This window comes from Lissotriton vulgaris, chromosome 8 (genome assembly GCF_964263255.1).
Source record: "Lissotriton vulgaris chromosome 8, aLisVul1.2, whole genome shotgun sequence".
Taxonomy (NCBI): domain Eukaryota; kingdom Metazoa; phylum Chordata; class Amphibia; order Caudata; family Salamandridae; genus Lissotriton; species Lissotriton vulgaris.
This window is the reverse complement of record NC_141696.1, coordinates 811,136,254-811,154,564: the sequence shown is the minus strand read 5'-3', so window position 1 is coordinate 811,154,564 and position 18,311 is coordinate 811,136,254. Positions and strand designations below refer to the sequence as shown.

General features: G+C 44.4%; 1 protein-coding gene across 1 annotated transcript in view; it reads left to right on the top strand.

Moving 5' to 3' along the window:
* Positions 1–18,311, top strand: part of TMEM255B (transmembrane protein 255B) — a 1,152,151-nt gene that overhangs the window by 1,001,438 nt on the left and 132,402 nt on the right. Inside the window, exon 6 of the mRNA XM_086933386.1 lies at positions 6,823–6,908. Within this exon, the coding sequence (XP_086789512.1) occupies positions 6,823–6,908 (86 nt within the window). The remainder of the gene's footprint in view (positions 1–6,822; positions 6,909–18,311) is intronic.

The window sequence follows — 18,311 nt, the reverse complement described above, 5'->3', positions numbered from 1 at the left end:
TCAACACGTGGCCAAATTCATTGATAAATGGTTGAGATTTCCCCTTGAACCCAACACTCGTAACATTCTACGAGCTGAATGTTCAAGACCTTCTATTGACGAAAAAGTCTGCCAAACTCCTAATTTGGACCCTGAATTGATAAAATTCCTTTTTAAGCTTGGACGTGATCCTCGCAAAGGTATGGAGAGGTCCCTTAAGGGTTGTCAAGACCGTGTCCTGGACGTTCTAGGCCCTTTGGCTAGAATTATTGACGCTGCTGAGGAGAGCCATCTCAATGATACTCCCCTTAATGTTGACTTAATCAGAGGCTGGAGTCAGAGAGCTTTAATTCTCCTAGGAAACGCTAATGCCAGCTTGAACGCAGAAAGACGCAGAGTCGTCCTAACCAAAATAAACCCAAAACTTTCAGACATGGCCGACAAGGAGACTTCTCAAAATCCCAAAGGCTTACTTTTTGGTGAAGATCTCATTAAAACTCTTGGCAAATATGTCTCTACTTTTACGGCCTTGGACAGAGCCCAACAAAATATGCGCAAGGTCTTTAACAATAACCTTTTTGGCAGGGCCGGAAGAAAAGGCCAATCTTTCGGCCGGTTTAACCAACGGCCCCCCTCAAGATCTAGAGGCTTCGGAAGAGGTTATCAGCAATTCAATAATTCACAATTCTTCCCTCAAAGAGGACGCGGCATGCGCTCAAGAGGATATAGATCACGTGGCCAACCCTCCACCGACACTACAACAAGTGAGTACTATCACCCCTCCTTCTCCTCTTTCTTTCCCCTCAGAGGTGGGAGGAAGACTCAAGTTCTTTTTCCAGAACTGGAGAAAGATTACTCAAGATCCCTGGGTCCTGAACACAGTCAGAGGTTTCAAAATAGATTTTACAGAGACTCCCACTCAAGCTTCTCCTCCAAAAAAATTTCAGATCCCCTTAGACCAGCAAAAAATAATAGAGGAAGAGATCTCTTCAATGCTGAAGAAAGGTGCGATCTTACAAGTCTCCCTAGAAGAACTCAAGTTTATAAGCACCCTTTTCCTCGTAGAGAAAAAAGACAAAGGTTGGAGACCTGTTATAAATTTAAAACACCTCAACAAATTTTTAGTATACAGACACTTCAAAATGGAAGGGATTCACCTTTTGAGGGATCTTCTTTTAGAAGGGGATTGGCTAGTAAAACTAGACCTGAAAGACGCTTACTTCACCATTCCTATGGCAGAAATTCATCAACCCTTCCTCCAATTTCTTTGGAAGGATCGATTGTATCAGTTCAAAGCCCTTCCTTTCGGTCTTTCTTCAGCCCCTTGGTGCTTTACCAAGGTTATGAGACCAATTGCCTCCTTCCTAAGAGAAAGAGGAATTCGTTTGATCATCTATCTAGACGACATATTAATTATGTCTCAAGATCTTTCTCAAATCTCTCAAGATCTAAAAACAGTCATGGACCTCCTAGAAAGTTTGGGCTTCATCGTCAACAAGGAAAAATCGGTCTTGACTCCTTCAAGGTCGATGGAATTTTTGGGGTTCACTGTAGACACATCGAAGTGTCTCCTTCTTCTCCCTACCAAAAAAATTACAAAAATCAAAAAAGAAATTCGTCGTGTCTTGAAACTCAAAGAGTTTCCCCTCAGAGAACTTGCAAGACTCCTCGGTCTTCTTTCTTCCTCTATCCAAGCAATTTTTCCTGGCCCTCTGAATTATCGAGCCCTCCAGAGGGTGAAAGCGAGAGCCCTGAGGTCCGGTCTTTGGTACGAGGATTTCATCTCCCTAGACCTGGATGCCATACAGGAACTGAACTGGTGGTTAGAAAACCTGGATGCTTGGAACGGCAAAGCGATTTTCGGTACGAAACCCGAATTCGTTTTGGAATCAGATGCCAGCATGCATGGTTGGGGAGCTTGCCTTCTCAACCAGAATACCGGTGGAACATGGTCCCTAGAGGAGTCTTCCCAACATATAAATTATTTAGAACTTACAGCTGGTCTTTACGCTTTGATGAGTTTCAAACACTCACTGCAAGGAAGATCGGTCATTTTAAAGATGGACAACATGTCTGCTGTAGCTTATATAAACCGCCTAGGTGGCACCAAATCTGCGGACCTTTCGAACCTGGCCAAGAAACTTTGGATGTTCTGCTTAGAACACAAAATTGCTCTAAAAGCAGAATACCTTCCAGGGAGAGCGAACATCTCTGCAGACTGGAACTCCAGATTCCTCAAAGATCACAGCGATTGGAAACTCAACATTTCCATCTTCAACCGTCTGAATATGGTTTGGGGACCCTTGGAAATAGACCTTTTCGCAAGCAGACTAACGTCTCAACTGAAAAAATACTTCAGTTGGATGCCCGATCCCGGCGCTCTAGCAGTGAACGCCTTCCTTCAACCATGGAAGAATCTGAAGGCTTACGCCTTTCCCCCCTTTGCCATGATTCAGAGAGTCCTGCAGAAAGTGAGAATCGATCAATGCTCCCTTGTTCTAGTGACTCCCTTCTGGCCCTCTCAAGCTTGGTTCCCAACAGCTCTGGAACTGGCTTACGACACTCCCTTTCTAATCCCTTACCTAGATCATCTCCTAACAAACGTAGATGGCGAAATTCATCCTCTAATACAAACAGGGAGTTTGAACCTTCTTGTTTGGAGAGTGTCAGGAGATCTAATGAAGTCTCAGGACTTTCGTCTACAGCTTCAACTCTCCTCTCAGAATCATGGTCACCAGGCACCCACTACAGATATAACAACATCTGGAGAACTTGGGTTCGTTGGTGCTTGGAAAGGAACCTGGATTCCCTTGAAGCACCTATTGTCGACATAGTTAATTTTCTCTGTGAACAATTTGATAGGGGTCTTAGTTACAGAACCATCAATTGTTATAGATCCGCTATTTCCGCTGGTCATATCCTCGTGAATGGTAAAACGGTAGGTAAAAATGTTATCATTTGTAGAATTATGAAGAGCATCCGTCTAAGAAGACCTCCTAAACCTAAGTATGATTCTCTTTGGGATGTTAATTTGATTCTAGACCTCTTTACCAACTGGCCTGATAACACATTCCTTAACAGGAAACTCCTCTCTATCAAACTTGCTAGTCTTCTTTGCCTTATTTCATGTAGAAGAGTCTCTGATGTTAAAGCTTTAGACATTTCCTTTAGGTCCTACAACATGTTTGGTGTTAAGTTTGAAATTCATAGAAGAACTAAGACTATGTCTGATTCTATATTCTATCCACGTTTTGACTCCTGTCCTAAACTTTGTGTTGTTGATTGTTTAAAGGAGTATGACCGCAGAATGTCTCTTCTTCGACCTTCTGATGTCAGTCAATTACTAATTTCATTTGTTAGACCTCATAAAGCTATTTCCTCTACTTCCATTGCTAGATGGGTCAAAACAGCTATGAACCTAGCAGGTGTTGATTTACGTAAGTTTCAGGCTCACTCCCTTAGGGGTGCTATGGCCAGCAAATCCCTCTGGTCTGGGGGTAAGCTTGATGATATTCTTAAAGCTGCTGACTGGTCGAATGCTAGCACGTTTGCTCGACATTACTGTAAACCAATAGAACATATGTCTGATGTTGTATTACAAGGCTACCAACATGCATAATGTAGCCTCCGTTCTTGTAATGAAATTGCGATTCTCCTATTACCATGACTAGAGAATCTGGATTTCATTAAAGACACGGAGGCTCACATTATCCCACCCATCCCTCCCTGGGATGCGTTTACAGTTATGTATTACTTTTGATGCGTTTACAGCTATGTATTACCTTTCTAAATTGTTGCATTGGTACATCTAACTATTGCATTGGTATTCTTTTTAATGTTTAGGTTTGGATTTCTCCAATTTACCCCCCTTTTTTCCTTCTTTGCAGATGTTCCTTCCTAATCTAAGATGTTTGGATGCTTCCATCTTTTGGCTTCTTCGGATTTTACCAAGTTGATCTCTTCTGAAAGTTTCTCGAATATTTGAATTTATTGTTTCATTTATGGACTTTTCTGTACTATCTCCACATTTAAAAGAGGCAGTCTCTTGTTGGCTCATGCCCTTTATTTGTTTTGAATGTTCTTTATGGAACCTTTTAATTGTGATGTATGCGGCTGCTTGGAGACGCAATTAAAAGTTGTATGCATAATGTGAGCCTCCGTGTCTTTAATGAAATCCAGATTCTCTAGTCATGGTAATAGGAGAATCGCAATTCTTCTCAAGCATCTGAAGGGTTTAATGGAGTCGGTCCCAGACCACTTTTGCTGGCGCTCAGTTAATTGAGGATCGTCTGTGTCTTGAGAGGAGGAAGCCTCTTCGGTCCCCAGCAGATGCTGACACCTCATTACCTCTCGGAGAAGCCCCGCACAACTTCAAGTAGATTAATACATTTCATAAAAAGGATAATGCTAATGGATAAAGTGGTTTGTACTCTGTCTTGGGTTATGCTTTAATAAGCTCGGAAGTGAAAGAGTCAAGCAAATGCAGAAAACAGAAAATAGAGTGATGAGGGGTGATAGCCTGGCACATATGATGAAAGAAAACAAAGGGACGAATAAGACCGACAAACTGAAATGAAACAAACGGGTAGGCAAATAATCTGGAGAGAGACACAGTTGACACATAAAGATATAGAGAAAGAGGGAGCTGAGAGAGAAAACAGTACAAGAGAGGGCACGTGATAGCGTGAGAGAGAATTAGGGAAACAAGAGCGGCCGGGAAACTGAAAGTACGTCCGGCCAGCCATGAATAACAAGCAAATGCAGAAAACAGAAAAGAGAGCGATGAGGGGTGACAGCCTGGCGCATATGATGAAAGAAAACAAAGGGACGAATAAGACAGACAAACTGAAATGAAACAAACGGGTAGGCAAATAATCTGGAGAGAGACACAGTTGACACATAAAGATATAGAGAAAGAGGGAGCTGAGAGAGAAAACAGTACAAGAGAGGGCACGTGATAGCGTGAGAGAGAATTAGGGAAACAAGAGCGGCCGGGAAACTGAAAGTACGGCCGGCCAGCCATGAATAACAAGCAAATGCAGAAAACAGAAAAGAGAGCGATGAGGGGTGACAGCCTGGCACATATGATGAAAGAAAACAAAGGGACGAATAAGACAGACAAACTGAAATGAAACAAACAGGTAGGCAAATAATCTGGAGAGAGACACAGTTGACACATAAAGATATATAGAGAAAGAGGGAGCTGAGAGAGAAAACAGTACAAGAGAGGGCACGTGATAGCGTGAGAGAGAATTAGGGAAACAAGAGCGGCCGGGAAACTGAAAGTACGGCCGGCTAGCCATGAATAATTAGGGGAGGAGAAGCCGCAGAGCACACGCTGGGAGAAGCCCTTTGATGTGGTGGCGGCCATGAAAAAATGCAATTAGGAGGGAGGGAGGGAGGCTGATGCGCGTGCTTGTTTGGTCACGTGATTCACGTGAACTCGAAGAAAACCTCACAGAAAAAAGCCTTAGTTTGACGAGTATTTTGAGCACTAGAATTCTCTCCATTTTCCATTCCTGCGGAATGGAAAAGGCGAGACCTAAAAATACCTTTAAGACCTGGACTATACTGTAATGACAGTTCAGTTGAACTAAGTTGTTTATTTGTTGCTATTTTCACAAACATTAGAAGCAGCATTTACAGCTATAGACAACAGAGCATGTTGATTTAGTGGTGGGTGTCTTCTTTAGAAGAGAAAAGGGATTGAAGAGCCCCAGATGAAGTAAGCATAACCACACATTTAGAGAAGGTGACAACAAGTGACTTATAAAATTTACAAAAATATATAAAGGTTAATGGTATATACAAGGACGTCCTATCATTATTCAGACATTTAAAGACAAGCGACCAGAGTGCATAAGGCACTTTAGCCTAAGAACTGTCCTTTCAATGGTGTCAACGACATGTCAACCCTATTCCAAATGCTAGGGTCTCATCAGGACAGTGATAATCTGGGGGCTACAGGGAGGTGCCATGTTAGAAAAAAATGAATGATTAATATATAAACAGTTTTGGTCAGGGATGATATGCTTACCCAGGTATAATGGGCAAACAGTTATTTCTTATTTCCTCCTGGAGAAATTCAGTTCCTCAAGGTAGAGAGTTTCAAGGAGAAATTCTTCTTATTCAAGAAGATCCATGGAATTGGTCTTCCTCCCAATAGCCTGGGTGACTGAAAGGAACATTCAATGGCTAAATATTACCATAATACAGTCATTTTTAAACAAGACTCAGTGTGAAAGTGAGAACCTAAATGGAACTCACCAATTTGAAAGGTTTATCAGTTCTCAATCTTCGTTTAAATTAACGGATAATATTCTCCTTTCAGAAGAACCTTTAGTCTGAAAGAAAGGAAACGATTTACCAAAATATCTCCATTGTCTCCATTTATCTTGTTACTTGCAAACGTGGGTCTCTTGCTCACTGTGTCACTGGATTCAAGCTAGCCTGGCTGATGAGGTGTGATACCCCGAAAACCAACCCAGGATGCATTGGCAGTTCAGGATGGACTGTTCCCATGAGGAACAGGGTCAAGACTGATTTGCATATGGCTGGGTCTAAACTGGGGTGGCATGGTGAGCAAAAGAACAATGGACAACGGATTTAACCCACCTCTCTTGCCTGGGGGTGAATTCATGATTTATTCAGCATTATGTCCATCATTTGTTTGCGTACCCTAATTGTATGCCTGTATTGGTTTGTGGGTTATAGATGTGTTTGACTCAACTGCACTGTGCCCTGAACAAATAACGATTTCTAGATAATATTATCATTTTCCACTAATGCTCATGGAAACAGATTAATAGAAAAGTATTGAACTGCTCCAATTTTACTTTTCAGGTGACGTGTAACAAGTTAAACAGCCGTTGCCAGCTGAGAGTGAAAAGCAACACGTGCTACTGCTGTGACCTCTACAACTGTGAGAAGTAAGCCTTCTACAACTTTACAGTGCATGACTAACTAGGAGAACATGCTCTTTTGTTCTCCTCACAATCTAGCAGCTAATGAAACACAGAGTTTTAGAGGTCATTATTTCAAACCCCCTAAAAAAGGCAGTCTTAAGCGTCCACCTTTTTGACATCGGCAAATTAAGTATAATAAATTGGGTGACGGTAGCGTCTGTTATTTGCAATGCGTAGAAACAACACAAGTGTTGTATAACCAACACATTTAATGATAATATTTTTCAAATAGCTATATTAAAAATATTATCATTAAATGTGTTGGGTCTCAATGTATTTGAATGGGGCATTAGTTATTCTTGAAGGCGTTTGTACAAAGTTACAAACCTAGAGTCTGTATGCCTGTATTTATGAGGGAAGATTTTTGTAGAGCATGGGTACTCACAAACATTTTCCCATGGGCCACAAAGCATGGTCTCTGGTGTGACCGAGGGCCGCACTGATACCAGCAGGAAGGTGGTCAGGAGATGTGGGTTTTGTAAGGTGGGTGTACGGGGAAGCGAAACATGTACATTTAGTAGCTGACTTGTGGTCCACTTGAGATTTTGATCGATACCCAATCCCTATTGACCCATAACCCCAGTCTGGTCAATTGAACCTTTATTGCCTGTCATTGAGGAAAGAAAGTGCACCTCTTACCCAGTTAGTTATACCCCAGAAAGGACTCTGCTCAGAAGAACCACAGACAACTTCTAGCTTTTAAAGGTTTATTATAAAGTAAGGGTTAACTGTAAGTACAAACATCTCAAAAGGAGATTCACTAGATATACAGGTCCAACTACATACATGTGCTCTCTGAAAACTCTCAGTCGAGCGAAGAAAACTACTAACACAAGCTCTAAGAATAATAAGGCCATTAACATAGACACATACTGAATTCTCTCCGTCATTTAAATTTGGAGGGAAAAATACAGGTTAGGCTGTCCCTACCCTGCTCTAGATGGTATCCCTACTTAACAAGATCTCAACCTATCAAAAGGTGTCAGCTGTGAATGACTTCCTAGGAAGATCACCCACTCTTAGTCTCTAGATGAAAACCTATAATTCTCCAGTCATGACCCCTCTCTGCCTACCCATCCGCTCTCTAGAGGGTCCTCAGGCATCTGTTCTATCTCCTCCCAGGGGTGCTGTCCCTAATACAGAACACAATAATTTTGGAGACGCCCCTTGCGAGACGCCTCTCACGTGGTGTATCTTCTGGCTTTTTCCATGATGAGGCCTCGTGCGTTTGTGTTGACCTTGCTTCGCAGACTCTTCTCCGGCCCGCTGATACCCCCTAAAACATTCCAAATACTCCTACATGTCTGAATCGTCCTCAGAACAAGAATCTATTCATTTTTGGTTTATAATTGGATCCCTCCTCTGTCTTGTCGACAGACGTCTGCAGTCAAAGCCCCCCATTTCATAAACTTCTAACGAAACTTGAAACATTTCTCTTCAAAGACCAATATGTGTCTGCAATGACTAAAACATTTCAGGCCTACAGCATTTCTTATAAGGATTATAACATTCTATCTTCTTCATTAATTAATAGCATATTAGCATTCTATTCTCTGATTAGGTAAACACATCTATAAAATATAAACCTATAACACTCTTAACTACTAAACATTATTTAGTGCAACCCACATCAATGAAATGGAAAACCTTTCCCCAATCCCTTCCTGCTCAGGCCCTGAGGCCTACCACGTTCCACGTTTAACCGCATTGCCATCTCTCATTTTAGCAGCTTCATGACATGGGTTCAGAATTAATCACGTCTAATAAAAGCATTCATGAGTATACATTTCTGTATTAGTTCCACTTCTACTTAAAACTCTAAGTTAATCACACAATTCAGAATATAAATGTATATAATATTGGCACTCATGGCATTTCTCTTCATGATAGTGCGTACTACATATAAAAATGAGGTACTACTGCAATTCGTTCAATTCACGCTCTCTCAGTTCCCCCCTTTGATGACCTCTCGGGGTCATCACCAACTTCAAACTGCAGTAATAGCTAATGTACCTCGTTTTTTCGTTTCCAGAGCCCTCAGACTCCTGTACTGATTATCTTGTATCGCAGCTAATCTCTCCAGCTGCTCTCTATGTGCCCTCTCCAACCTCCTGGCTCTGTACCATTGGAATGCTCTCACCAATCCCCACAATACGATCCCACAAATCAATATAATGATGATAGGTTTCAGTATACTCCACACAAAACTTTTGCCTAATGCGGCAAACCAACTGCCAGCTTTCTTCATCCCATGGCCCACCTTTTCCCAAACATTTTCCCTGCTCAAATCTTCGATCTCCTTGTGAATACTAGTTATGTTCTTAATAACTTTTTCAAGGGGTTTTGAATTATCTGGAATGTAGGTACAACATTCCTGAACCTTCAAAGCTTTACAGACTCCGCCCTCTTTTGCTAATAGGACGTCTAGGGCGAGACGGTTTTGAAGAACCATGGCCCTTATCGATTGCATCTCTCCTTCTACCAGCATTAGGGAATGAGCAGTGCTGGCAGACAACCTGTCTACGACTGTTGCCAGTCGTCTAATTTTGACATCATTGAGGATAAGCCCTAATAGAGGAAATACAGCTCCAAATACATCTCCAACCATTTCTGCATCCCCTATGGCTCTTTTCCCTCTCGAGTTTGCCTTGCCCTTGATGGTCCCTATCTCTTGGGCATGATATATTTTGGGGAAGACAATTGCCAAGTAACATGAGCCATACCAGTTGTCTGGCAGTCTCACGTAAGCATTTCTTCCACAGACAAAATATACATTTGGAATCACTTGCATTTCCTTAAGAAAGTCTTTAGTGTAGTACTCTATATTGAAAGCATGTTCACAACTGACTTCTCCTACATAAACATTTTCGTAATATGTTTGGGGTCTGTGTAGACATAACTTTCCTCTCTGCGCTTTATCCAAAGCTATTGGACCACTACTACCCTTCCTCTTGTGTGCCTTCTCTTCCTCGGTCCAATCTACCTTCCATTGTCCTGATTTTCTCAAAATCTTCTGTCTTCTGTATCTATCATCCACCTGCCCTATGAACTTTTTCTCAACTTCTGACACCTTACATGTCAGATTGTTTCTACGGGCATGTGAAGTATCTAAAGTAATCCATGGAATGAAAAACTTTGCCAACCTGTCTTCACTCTTCCAGTAGTCCCATTTATTCATTGCCTTATAATTCGGGACTTCTGGTAACACTGCATCATAATTGGAGAAATAGTATTCAAAACTATCTCTCCCATAGAATATACTAAGCAATAAGCTACAAGTGATGCCATATGTCAGTGGGAGATGATGATACCTAATGCCTTCGTCTACAGACGCCGGCAACTGCATGCAGACGTAACAGTCCTTAACGTCCATAGCATCCACATACTCGTAGAGAAGTTTAGCATAAGCATTTGACCTAAAGTTTCCTTGGGACTCATCCACGTGTAACCTACGAGCTTCTACAGCTAATAACGCTTTCTCTTTAATGTTTTCCCTTTTCTCACCAAGTACTATGGGTGTAAGCGTTTCTACAGATTTCACATCAGTTACCTTTAACTCCTCTTCATGTCCCTAGGACTACGTTCTTGTCTGTAATCACAGGGATCCTGACGAGACCTCTCACAACTCTCGTTCCGTCCATCATTCCCGGACACCTGATGAGAGCACTTGAAACTGTTCCTATATTCCTGCGTTCTCCGGCCTCCTTCATTGTGCACTGCACGGGACAACCCCTCACACTCGAAGCCCCCTTTGTCTCGCTCTGACCTTTCCCTTCTTGGGCCAGTATCCTCTCTCTGATCTTGTTCCCTCCTGTCCCACTCTGGACTGCTTTCTCCAGCCCCACAGTGAGTCCGGGTTCTACTATCCTGTCCTTCCCTTCCAGCTTCTGCTGTTCTGATTCTCTTGTGAGCCTCTATAGCCTCATCCCACTCCTTCATGTACTCATTTAGCTCCTGGAAGGATTTTCGTCCTGTCCCTCTAAAATCTACTGGCCATCTAGGCTCCCTCGGATCCCCTCCTGGGTCCTCTCTTGCTTGTGCTGGGGTGCTCCACTCTCTCGGTATCGGCAGCTGACTTGGGGAATTGATCGTACCATTCCTCCTTACCGTCTCTGTTCTCTCTCTGTCACCTCGTACCCGTTCCTCTCTTCTAGCTCTCTCTGGGTCATACATCGATACTATAGGACCTATGGTGACGGGTACTTGTAGTGCATCTGGTAATGGGTAGGATGTGGCACACTCCGTTTCCGGACCCCTTTGTACCACGAACCTTCCGACCACCTGTTGCACCTGACTAGGTTGGGGCAGTTCCTTCTTTGCCTTGGGATCCCATTCTGAACTGGAAAGCGGTCTATTCTCTCCTACTTTGTCCCCCTCTTTTTCACTCTGCTCGGCATCTCCCTCTGCTCTGATATACGGGGGTGGCCTGTCTGACAATAGTCTATTTATCAAGCTGTCTTCCGTTTCGCTCTCCTCATCTTCTTCTAAGGGGTTTTTGTTCTCGGGCGTTTCTAATACTGGGTACAATCTATTTACTTCCATGTTATGCACTCTCCATCTTTTAGCATCCGCATCCCACTTAGCCTCCTGCACTGCCCTTACCGATCGTTTCACCCTTTCTTGTCGTCTATTCAGGTTCCTCTCGTGCGCTGCCCTTAGCCATGCATTGAGAGCTTCGAACTGGGTTGGTCTAGGCATGGGTCTCATTGAAGTCATGACTGCTTTCAATCTATGTAACACCTCTAATCTGAACGTCCCGTACTTCGGAAACGTCAGTTCCTCGTTTCCTTCCGTGATCTTGCTCCACTCTGAAATCCACAGTATTGTGTGGAGCCCCACATTTTCAGCCATATAACGGGCTGGCGTACCCTCTGGCGGGACTTCTTCCCCTTCATATAACCCTTGTCTTTCTTTCTTAAACAGCGCTCTTAACCACTTAAAACACTTCATAATCTTACACACAATTTTCAGCCTCGTTACTCTGTTTACTTCCTGATGTCTATCCACCAATCCTAGCGCGGCTTTGCTGGCTGGCCTATCACAGCGCGGTCTTTCTCCGGCCGGCCAATCCCAGCGCGGCACTTTCTGACGTCACTAGTCTCCGCTTCGCAGCAGTACCCCTCCTTTCTCAACTCGTCTCCCGGTCATGCATGCGTCCCATTCATCCGCCGAAAAGTGACTACTTCCGACCAAGCCGTCACTTCTCTTGACTGTACGTCCACAGTCTATCTGTAATTGTCAGACCAATTGACGAAACGTCCTCCGTCTCTCTGATAGGTTGCTTACACACAGTAACTTCCGACCAGCGTCCGTTACTCACACACTCACTCTTCCGTTCCCCCTATCTCGGTCCTTCGGGCGATCAATGGTACCTCATGACCCCCTTTCCGGTTTGACAATTACTCTGGATGTCCGATACACCCGAACCACTTAAGCTCACCTTGAACTTAAGATTTTCACCGGTTGCGCGCGCTCACAACCTGTTCCACAGTCACTCTACAGGCATTCAACTCCGCCAGACATTACAACATAGATACAATACAAAAACACCGCAATCTAACACGCATGACCCTTTATACTCACTCTCGACCGATACTGCTGCTTTTCTGTCTTACGTCATCCGGACCTTCTTCGGCAGGCGGTTCTTCCAATCATCGATCTCTAGGGGCCTTGGGGTAATCTAACCTGGCCTAGGTCACCTTCCTCAAGAAGACAACCATCCTCTGTAGCTACCAACTGGTCCACTTGAGATTTTGATCGATACCCAATCCCTATTGACCCATAACCCCAGTCTGGTCAATTGAACCTTTATTGCCTGTCATTGAGGAAAGAAAGTGCACCTCTTACCCAGTTAGTTATACCCCAGAAAGGACTCTGCTCAGAAGAACCACAGACAACTTCTAGCTTTTAAAGGTTTATTATAAAGTAAGGGTTAACTGTAAGTACAAACATCTCAAAAGGAGATTCACTAGATATACAGGTCCAACTACATACATGTGCTCTCTGAAAACTCTCAGTCGAGCGAAGAAAACTACTAACACAAGCTCTAAGAATAATAAGGCCATTAACATAGACACATACTGAATTCTCTCCGTCATTTAAATTTGGAGGGAAAAATACAGGTTAGGCTGTCCCTACCCTGCTCTAGATGGTATCCCTACTTAACAAGATCTCAACCTATCAAAAGGTGTCAGCTGTGAATGACTTCCTAGGAAGATCACCCACTCTTAGTCTCTAGATGAAAACCTATAATTCTCCAGTCATGACCCCTCTCTGCCTACCCATCCGCTCTCTAGAGGGTCCTCAGGCATCTGTTCTATCTCCTCCCAGGGGTGCTGTCCCTAATACAGAACACAATAATTTTGGAGACGCCCCTTGCGAGACGCCTCTCACGTGGTGTATCTTCTGGCTTTTTCCATGATGAGGCCTCGTGCGTTTGTGTTGACCTTGCTTCGCAGACTCTTCTCCGGCCCGCTGATACCCCCTAAAACATTCCAAATACTCCTACATGTCTGAATCGTCCTCAGAACAAGAATCTATTCATTTTTGGTTTATAATTGGATCCCTCCTCTGTCTTGTCGACAGACGTCTGCAGTCAAAGCCCCCCATTTCATAAACTTCTAACGAAACTTGAAACATTTCTCTTCAAAGACCAATATGTGTCTGCAATGACTAAAACATTTCAGGCCTACAGCATTTCTTATAAGGATTATAACATTCTATCTTCTTCATTAATTAATAGCATATTAGCATTCTATTCTCTGATTAGGTAAACACATCTATAAAATATAAACCTATAACACTCTTAACTACTAAACATTATTTAGTGCAACCCACATCAATGAAATGGAAAACCTTTCCCCAATCCCTTCCTGCTCAGGCCCTGAGGCCTACCACGTTCCACGTTTAACCGCATTGCCATCTCTCATTTTAGCAGCTTCATGACATGGGTTCAGAATTAATCACGTCTAATAAAAGCATTCATGAGTATACATTTCTGTATTAGTTCCACTTCTACTTAAAACTCTAAGTTAATCACACAATTCAGAATATAAATGTATATAATATTGGCACTCATGGCATTTCTCTTCATGATAGTGCGTACTACATATAAAAATGAGGTACTACTGCAATTCGTTCAATTCACGCTCTCTCACTTGCACAATGTGAAACCAGAAAACCTGGGATCAATCCCGACTTTCCAACTTGACCAAATTGTGTGATCCTAGACCATTTGTTTTTTCCCACTTTGCCTCATTTTCCTTCTCTTGTGTTTGATTTATTAAACTATGATGTTGTCCATTTATAATAGCAAACTAAGACCACCCAAAGATCGCACATGACAACTGACTTGCCTCTTACAGGCACATGCATCAACCTTTTTTGCGAGCGCAAGCGGTGCAATTTGCAAAAATCGTCCATTTGCACCCGCAAAAAGGGCCTTTGCGATGCATGAAACTCAAAGACTTTCTCAATTTAAGAAATCGCAGTTTATCGCGATTTCTTAAATTGCTAATAGATGGCGCAAATTACCATCAATTTGAACTTGATGGTAATTTGCAAAAACTTTGAAAAATGCACTAAAGAGCATTTTTCCAAGCTGTAGGTTACACCACACATGCCCTTGAGCCATGTGTGTGCGCAACATGTGTGCACAGTTCAATTTCAGGGGTGCAACAGGGTGTTCTTTTGACACCTTTGCACCCTTGAAAATGCATGCGCAATTTGCAAGTACCTATTGGTGCTCGCAAATTGCGCATGCAATCTCCCATTCATTCTTCTGGGCCTGTAGGCCCATAGGAATGAATGGGAAGGCATTCCTTAATTGCAACTCGCAATTTGAGAATTGAGGAATGTTTGGGAATTGCTAATTTTATAGCGATTCCTACATGCATAGGCTTTTGCAATTCCTTAATTGCGATTCCTTAATAATCGCAATTAAGGAATCGCAAAAGCTTACATTGATGCATGTGCCCCTTTGTTTACTATTGTCATTACTGTCAGGGTCAGTGGAAGCATGAATGTTTCTAAATTCATGTTTGAAAGCTATCAATTTGAAAAAGAAGATTCTCACTGCAGTGATATTATCGGATGTACTAAGCTGAAATGGTTCTGCATGTTAACGAGTTGAATTTTGAAGAGACTTTATCACAGTTTTACATGTTTATTGTAAAATCTCTTTAAAAAATGAAGGAGTTTTTAAAGTTGAGTGGTGTAGAACTTCCATTCTGAATGTTAGTCTGAGTCAAGGTAAACAGCATACCAGTGCTGCTGTTCACCAAGGGGTCACCAGGAAAGGTCAGGAGGCCCCCAAGCGGCCCCCAACCCCTACTTTGAGTATCACTGGGGTAGAGCGTGGGTGAAATTTAGAAAATCAGTGTCACAGCTATTTTCTTTCACTGGTTCTAGATATTTGAGAAACATGTTTTTTTAAAACTTCAATTAAAGCAGCAGGATCTATGGATGGTGGGGCTTAGAGTTAGTTGTATCCCCCTCATGTTTTCTCTGCCTTTATGGAAATGTATAAATATATGAATATTTTCAGGAACTTTCTGTCAGCCATCTTCATCCATTGGTTCGTTTTAGCGTCATTCTGCAGTGAGCAATGGGTTCGACCCCTTCATCCATTGGTTCTCTTCACTGTGAACGACGGAAATTTGCATGTGCAAATTTGCCTAAATAGTAGTCCATTTCTTACTCTAGGGCGGTGGGCCCATCTCTCCTTGCATTTCTGCTTCTCTTTCAAGCTTTTTAGGTCTCGGCCTGCGAAAGACTGCGCAGACATGCGCAGTCGAGCTGGCGAGAATTAATGAGATAGAGGATTGTTCACTAGTGGGGTTAAGCCCCGCCCCTCTTCTCCATTGGCTGGCGTCCTAAACGGTGGCCAGCCATTGGAGAAGAGGTCCTAGTGATGTTCTTCTTTCTCTGTAAGCCCCTTCCTTTTCAGACTGGCTTACTTGGCTTACTGCTGAGGTAAAAGCTTTCTTATCTTCTTTATGGGGCCGAAACAGATGGCCCCATAAAGAAGATAAGAAAGCTTTTACCACAGCAGTAAGTCAGCCCGAGTCTGTCCGAGTGGGACGGCAGAACTGCCGGTTTGATGCAATGGAAGAATTAATTTCTTTCATGGGATTCTGCAGGCGATCCGCTTTTCCAACGGATCAGTGTGTGCGCAGTGGCTGCGGGCAAGAGCGGCATTGGAGAAGAGGCTCAGCTGTTTTCGTACACGGCGGTAACCCGAACAGCTGTGCTGCCCGAGTAGCAAGATTTCCGGCACGCTGCAGAATGGCTCGGTAGGGGTGAGGGGGACTGGTGTAGCATTGTGCAGTCCTTCATGCAATGTTTGATAGGGATGTAAAGTTTGCCCTCAATCGTACACTAAGTGCAGACTCGATTTGCGGTGAAAGCAGGCCTTTGCGGACAGTAATGAGCAGTGGAGATGGGAGCTAGGATTCTGCATGTAGAGGCTTTACATCAAACTGATTGCACGTGAGTCTGTATCGGTGAAAGGCAACTTTTTTTTAGCCCAAAAACATGAAAGATTGAATGCAACACAAATGCAAGCGAGTCATACAACTTAAACTTAAGTATCAGCCAGACTGCCAGAGCTGCTGACTAGGGAATTGGGAAGTCAGGCTCGGTTCCCGGCGTCTATTTGGACATCATGCGATTCAAGACAGATCACTTGTTCCCGTGATTAAATATAGACCACACATGCGTCTTGTTTCTCATGTAAAGCGCTGTAACTCATGTGAGCCAAGTTCTTTCTATATTAAATAAATAAAACACACACACGCTGCAACTCTAAGCGCCCTGTACATTGTGCAATATAGTCGCTGTAGCAGTTTGCTTAAATATTGCTACTATGTCTTGCAGCTTGCCCAGTAACACTAATATTTTCACGTACCGTACTATGTGTAGTGTCCTGCCAGGACACAGTCTAGTTGTTTCAGTGTAACCATACACTGTGCACCCACCCACCACAGACGTCACTGGGTCAGGCGACGCTGCTAATAAAAGAACCCGAGCTTACGTGCTCGAGGCCAGAGTTACCACCCCTAAGCTGGTGTCCGTGTCGCACTTATTTCTGTCATGCGGGCCTAGGGCCCCATCCTAACATTGGCGACGAGGCGGTAATGCTAGCCACGCGTGCCACGGCTGAAAATCCCGAAAAGGAGGAGAGAGTGCTGCCTGCCCGAAAGGCAACCCCCCCCAGCAGCGCCGGCCGGCGAGAATCCCCACGGGGCGTGTGACGAGCCCCGGGGCCAGAGAAGGAAAAGAGGTGACCGGGAGCCGACCCCGCACCTCGTGAGCTGCCCCCCCCCCCCCCTCGCTGGGGGATGAGAGAGACAAGCGGTGCCCACCCGCGTCGAGGTGATCATCAGCCGAGCTGGAGGTGAGCCCGGGCGTTGTGAAATGCCTGGGAGGGGGCCACGCTAGCCTGAAACGACCCCCCTGTGACTGTATGATAAGCGGTGCCCACCCGCATGAACGTGGTACCCCGCCGAGCGGCCAACAATAAACTGTACATGGAAGCAGGACCAGCGAAGCCCACCCGCGGCCTGCCTGCAGCTTCTCCCGTCCCGCAGCGTAGGTGAAGTGCGGCGGTGAGGCGTGTGAGCCCGCAGCGTGTGGAGAGCGGCTGGGCCCTAAGTAAATGAAGTGGAGCCCACCCGCAGCAGACCGGAGCACACCAACAACTTTCCCCCGCCGCGTGTGAACAGTGAGGCTGCGGCTGCAGGGAAAAGAAGGTTTAAGGCAGAGGTCTTCAATCTGTGGGGCGCGACCCCCAGGGGGGTCGTGAAGTCCTTGGAAGGGGGTCGCAGAATATGCCAGAGTGCAGTTCCTGGCTTGGGCTGATCGAGGGTGCTCACGGTGGAGGCCTAATTCACACCGAGGTGTGAAAAACATCAAAGCCTCATTAACAAGTAAGAGGTCTTTCAAAGACCTGTCAAGTACTCAGGTGTGGCTGTGTGTGTGTGTGTGTCCCTGAAGCCGTTTCGAGCTGGGGAAGGATGGGAAGTGGGGAGGGGGAGGGGGAGGGGGGACCGAGGGGGGCTGGGGGAGCAGGCTGTAGTGTAGCCCTTTTAGGTCAATGGATATTGCGCGCCTGGAGCTGTGGCTCCCGTCACACGTCCCCCGCCCCAGCAGGGAGGCACAGAGATGCCCTCCTATGATCTGGAAAGAAGGAAGAAGATGCAGAGAGATACTGACCCCCCCCCCCGCCCCCATGAGAGAGGCACAGAAATGGTGGGTGGATGAATGATGGGTGGATGGATGGATGTAAGGATGAAGGATGGATGAATGTGTGAAAAGGTGGGTGGATGAATGATGAATGGATGGATGGATGAAAGGGTGGATGAATGA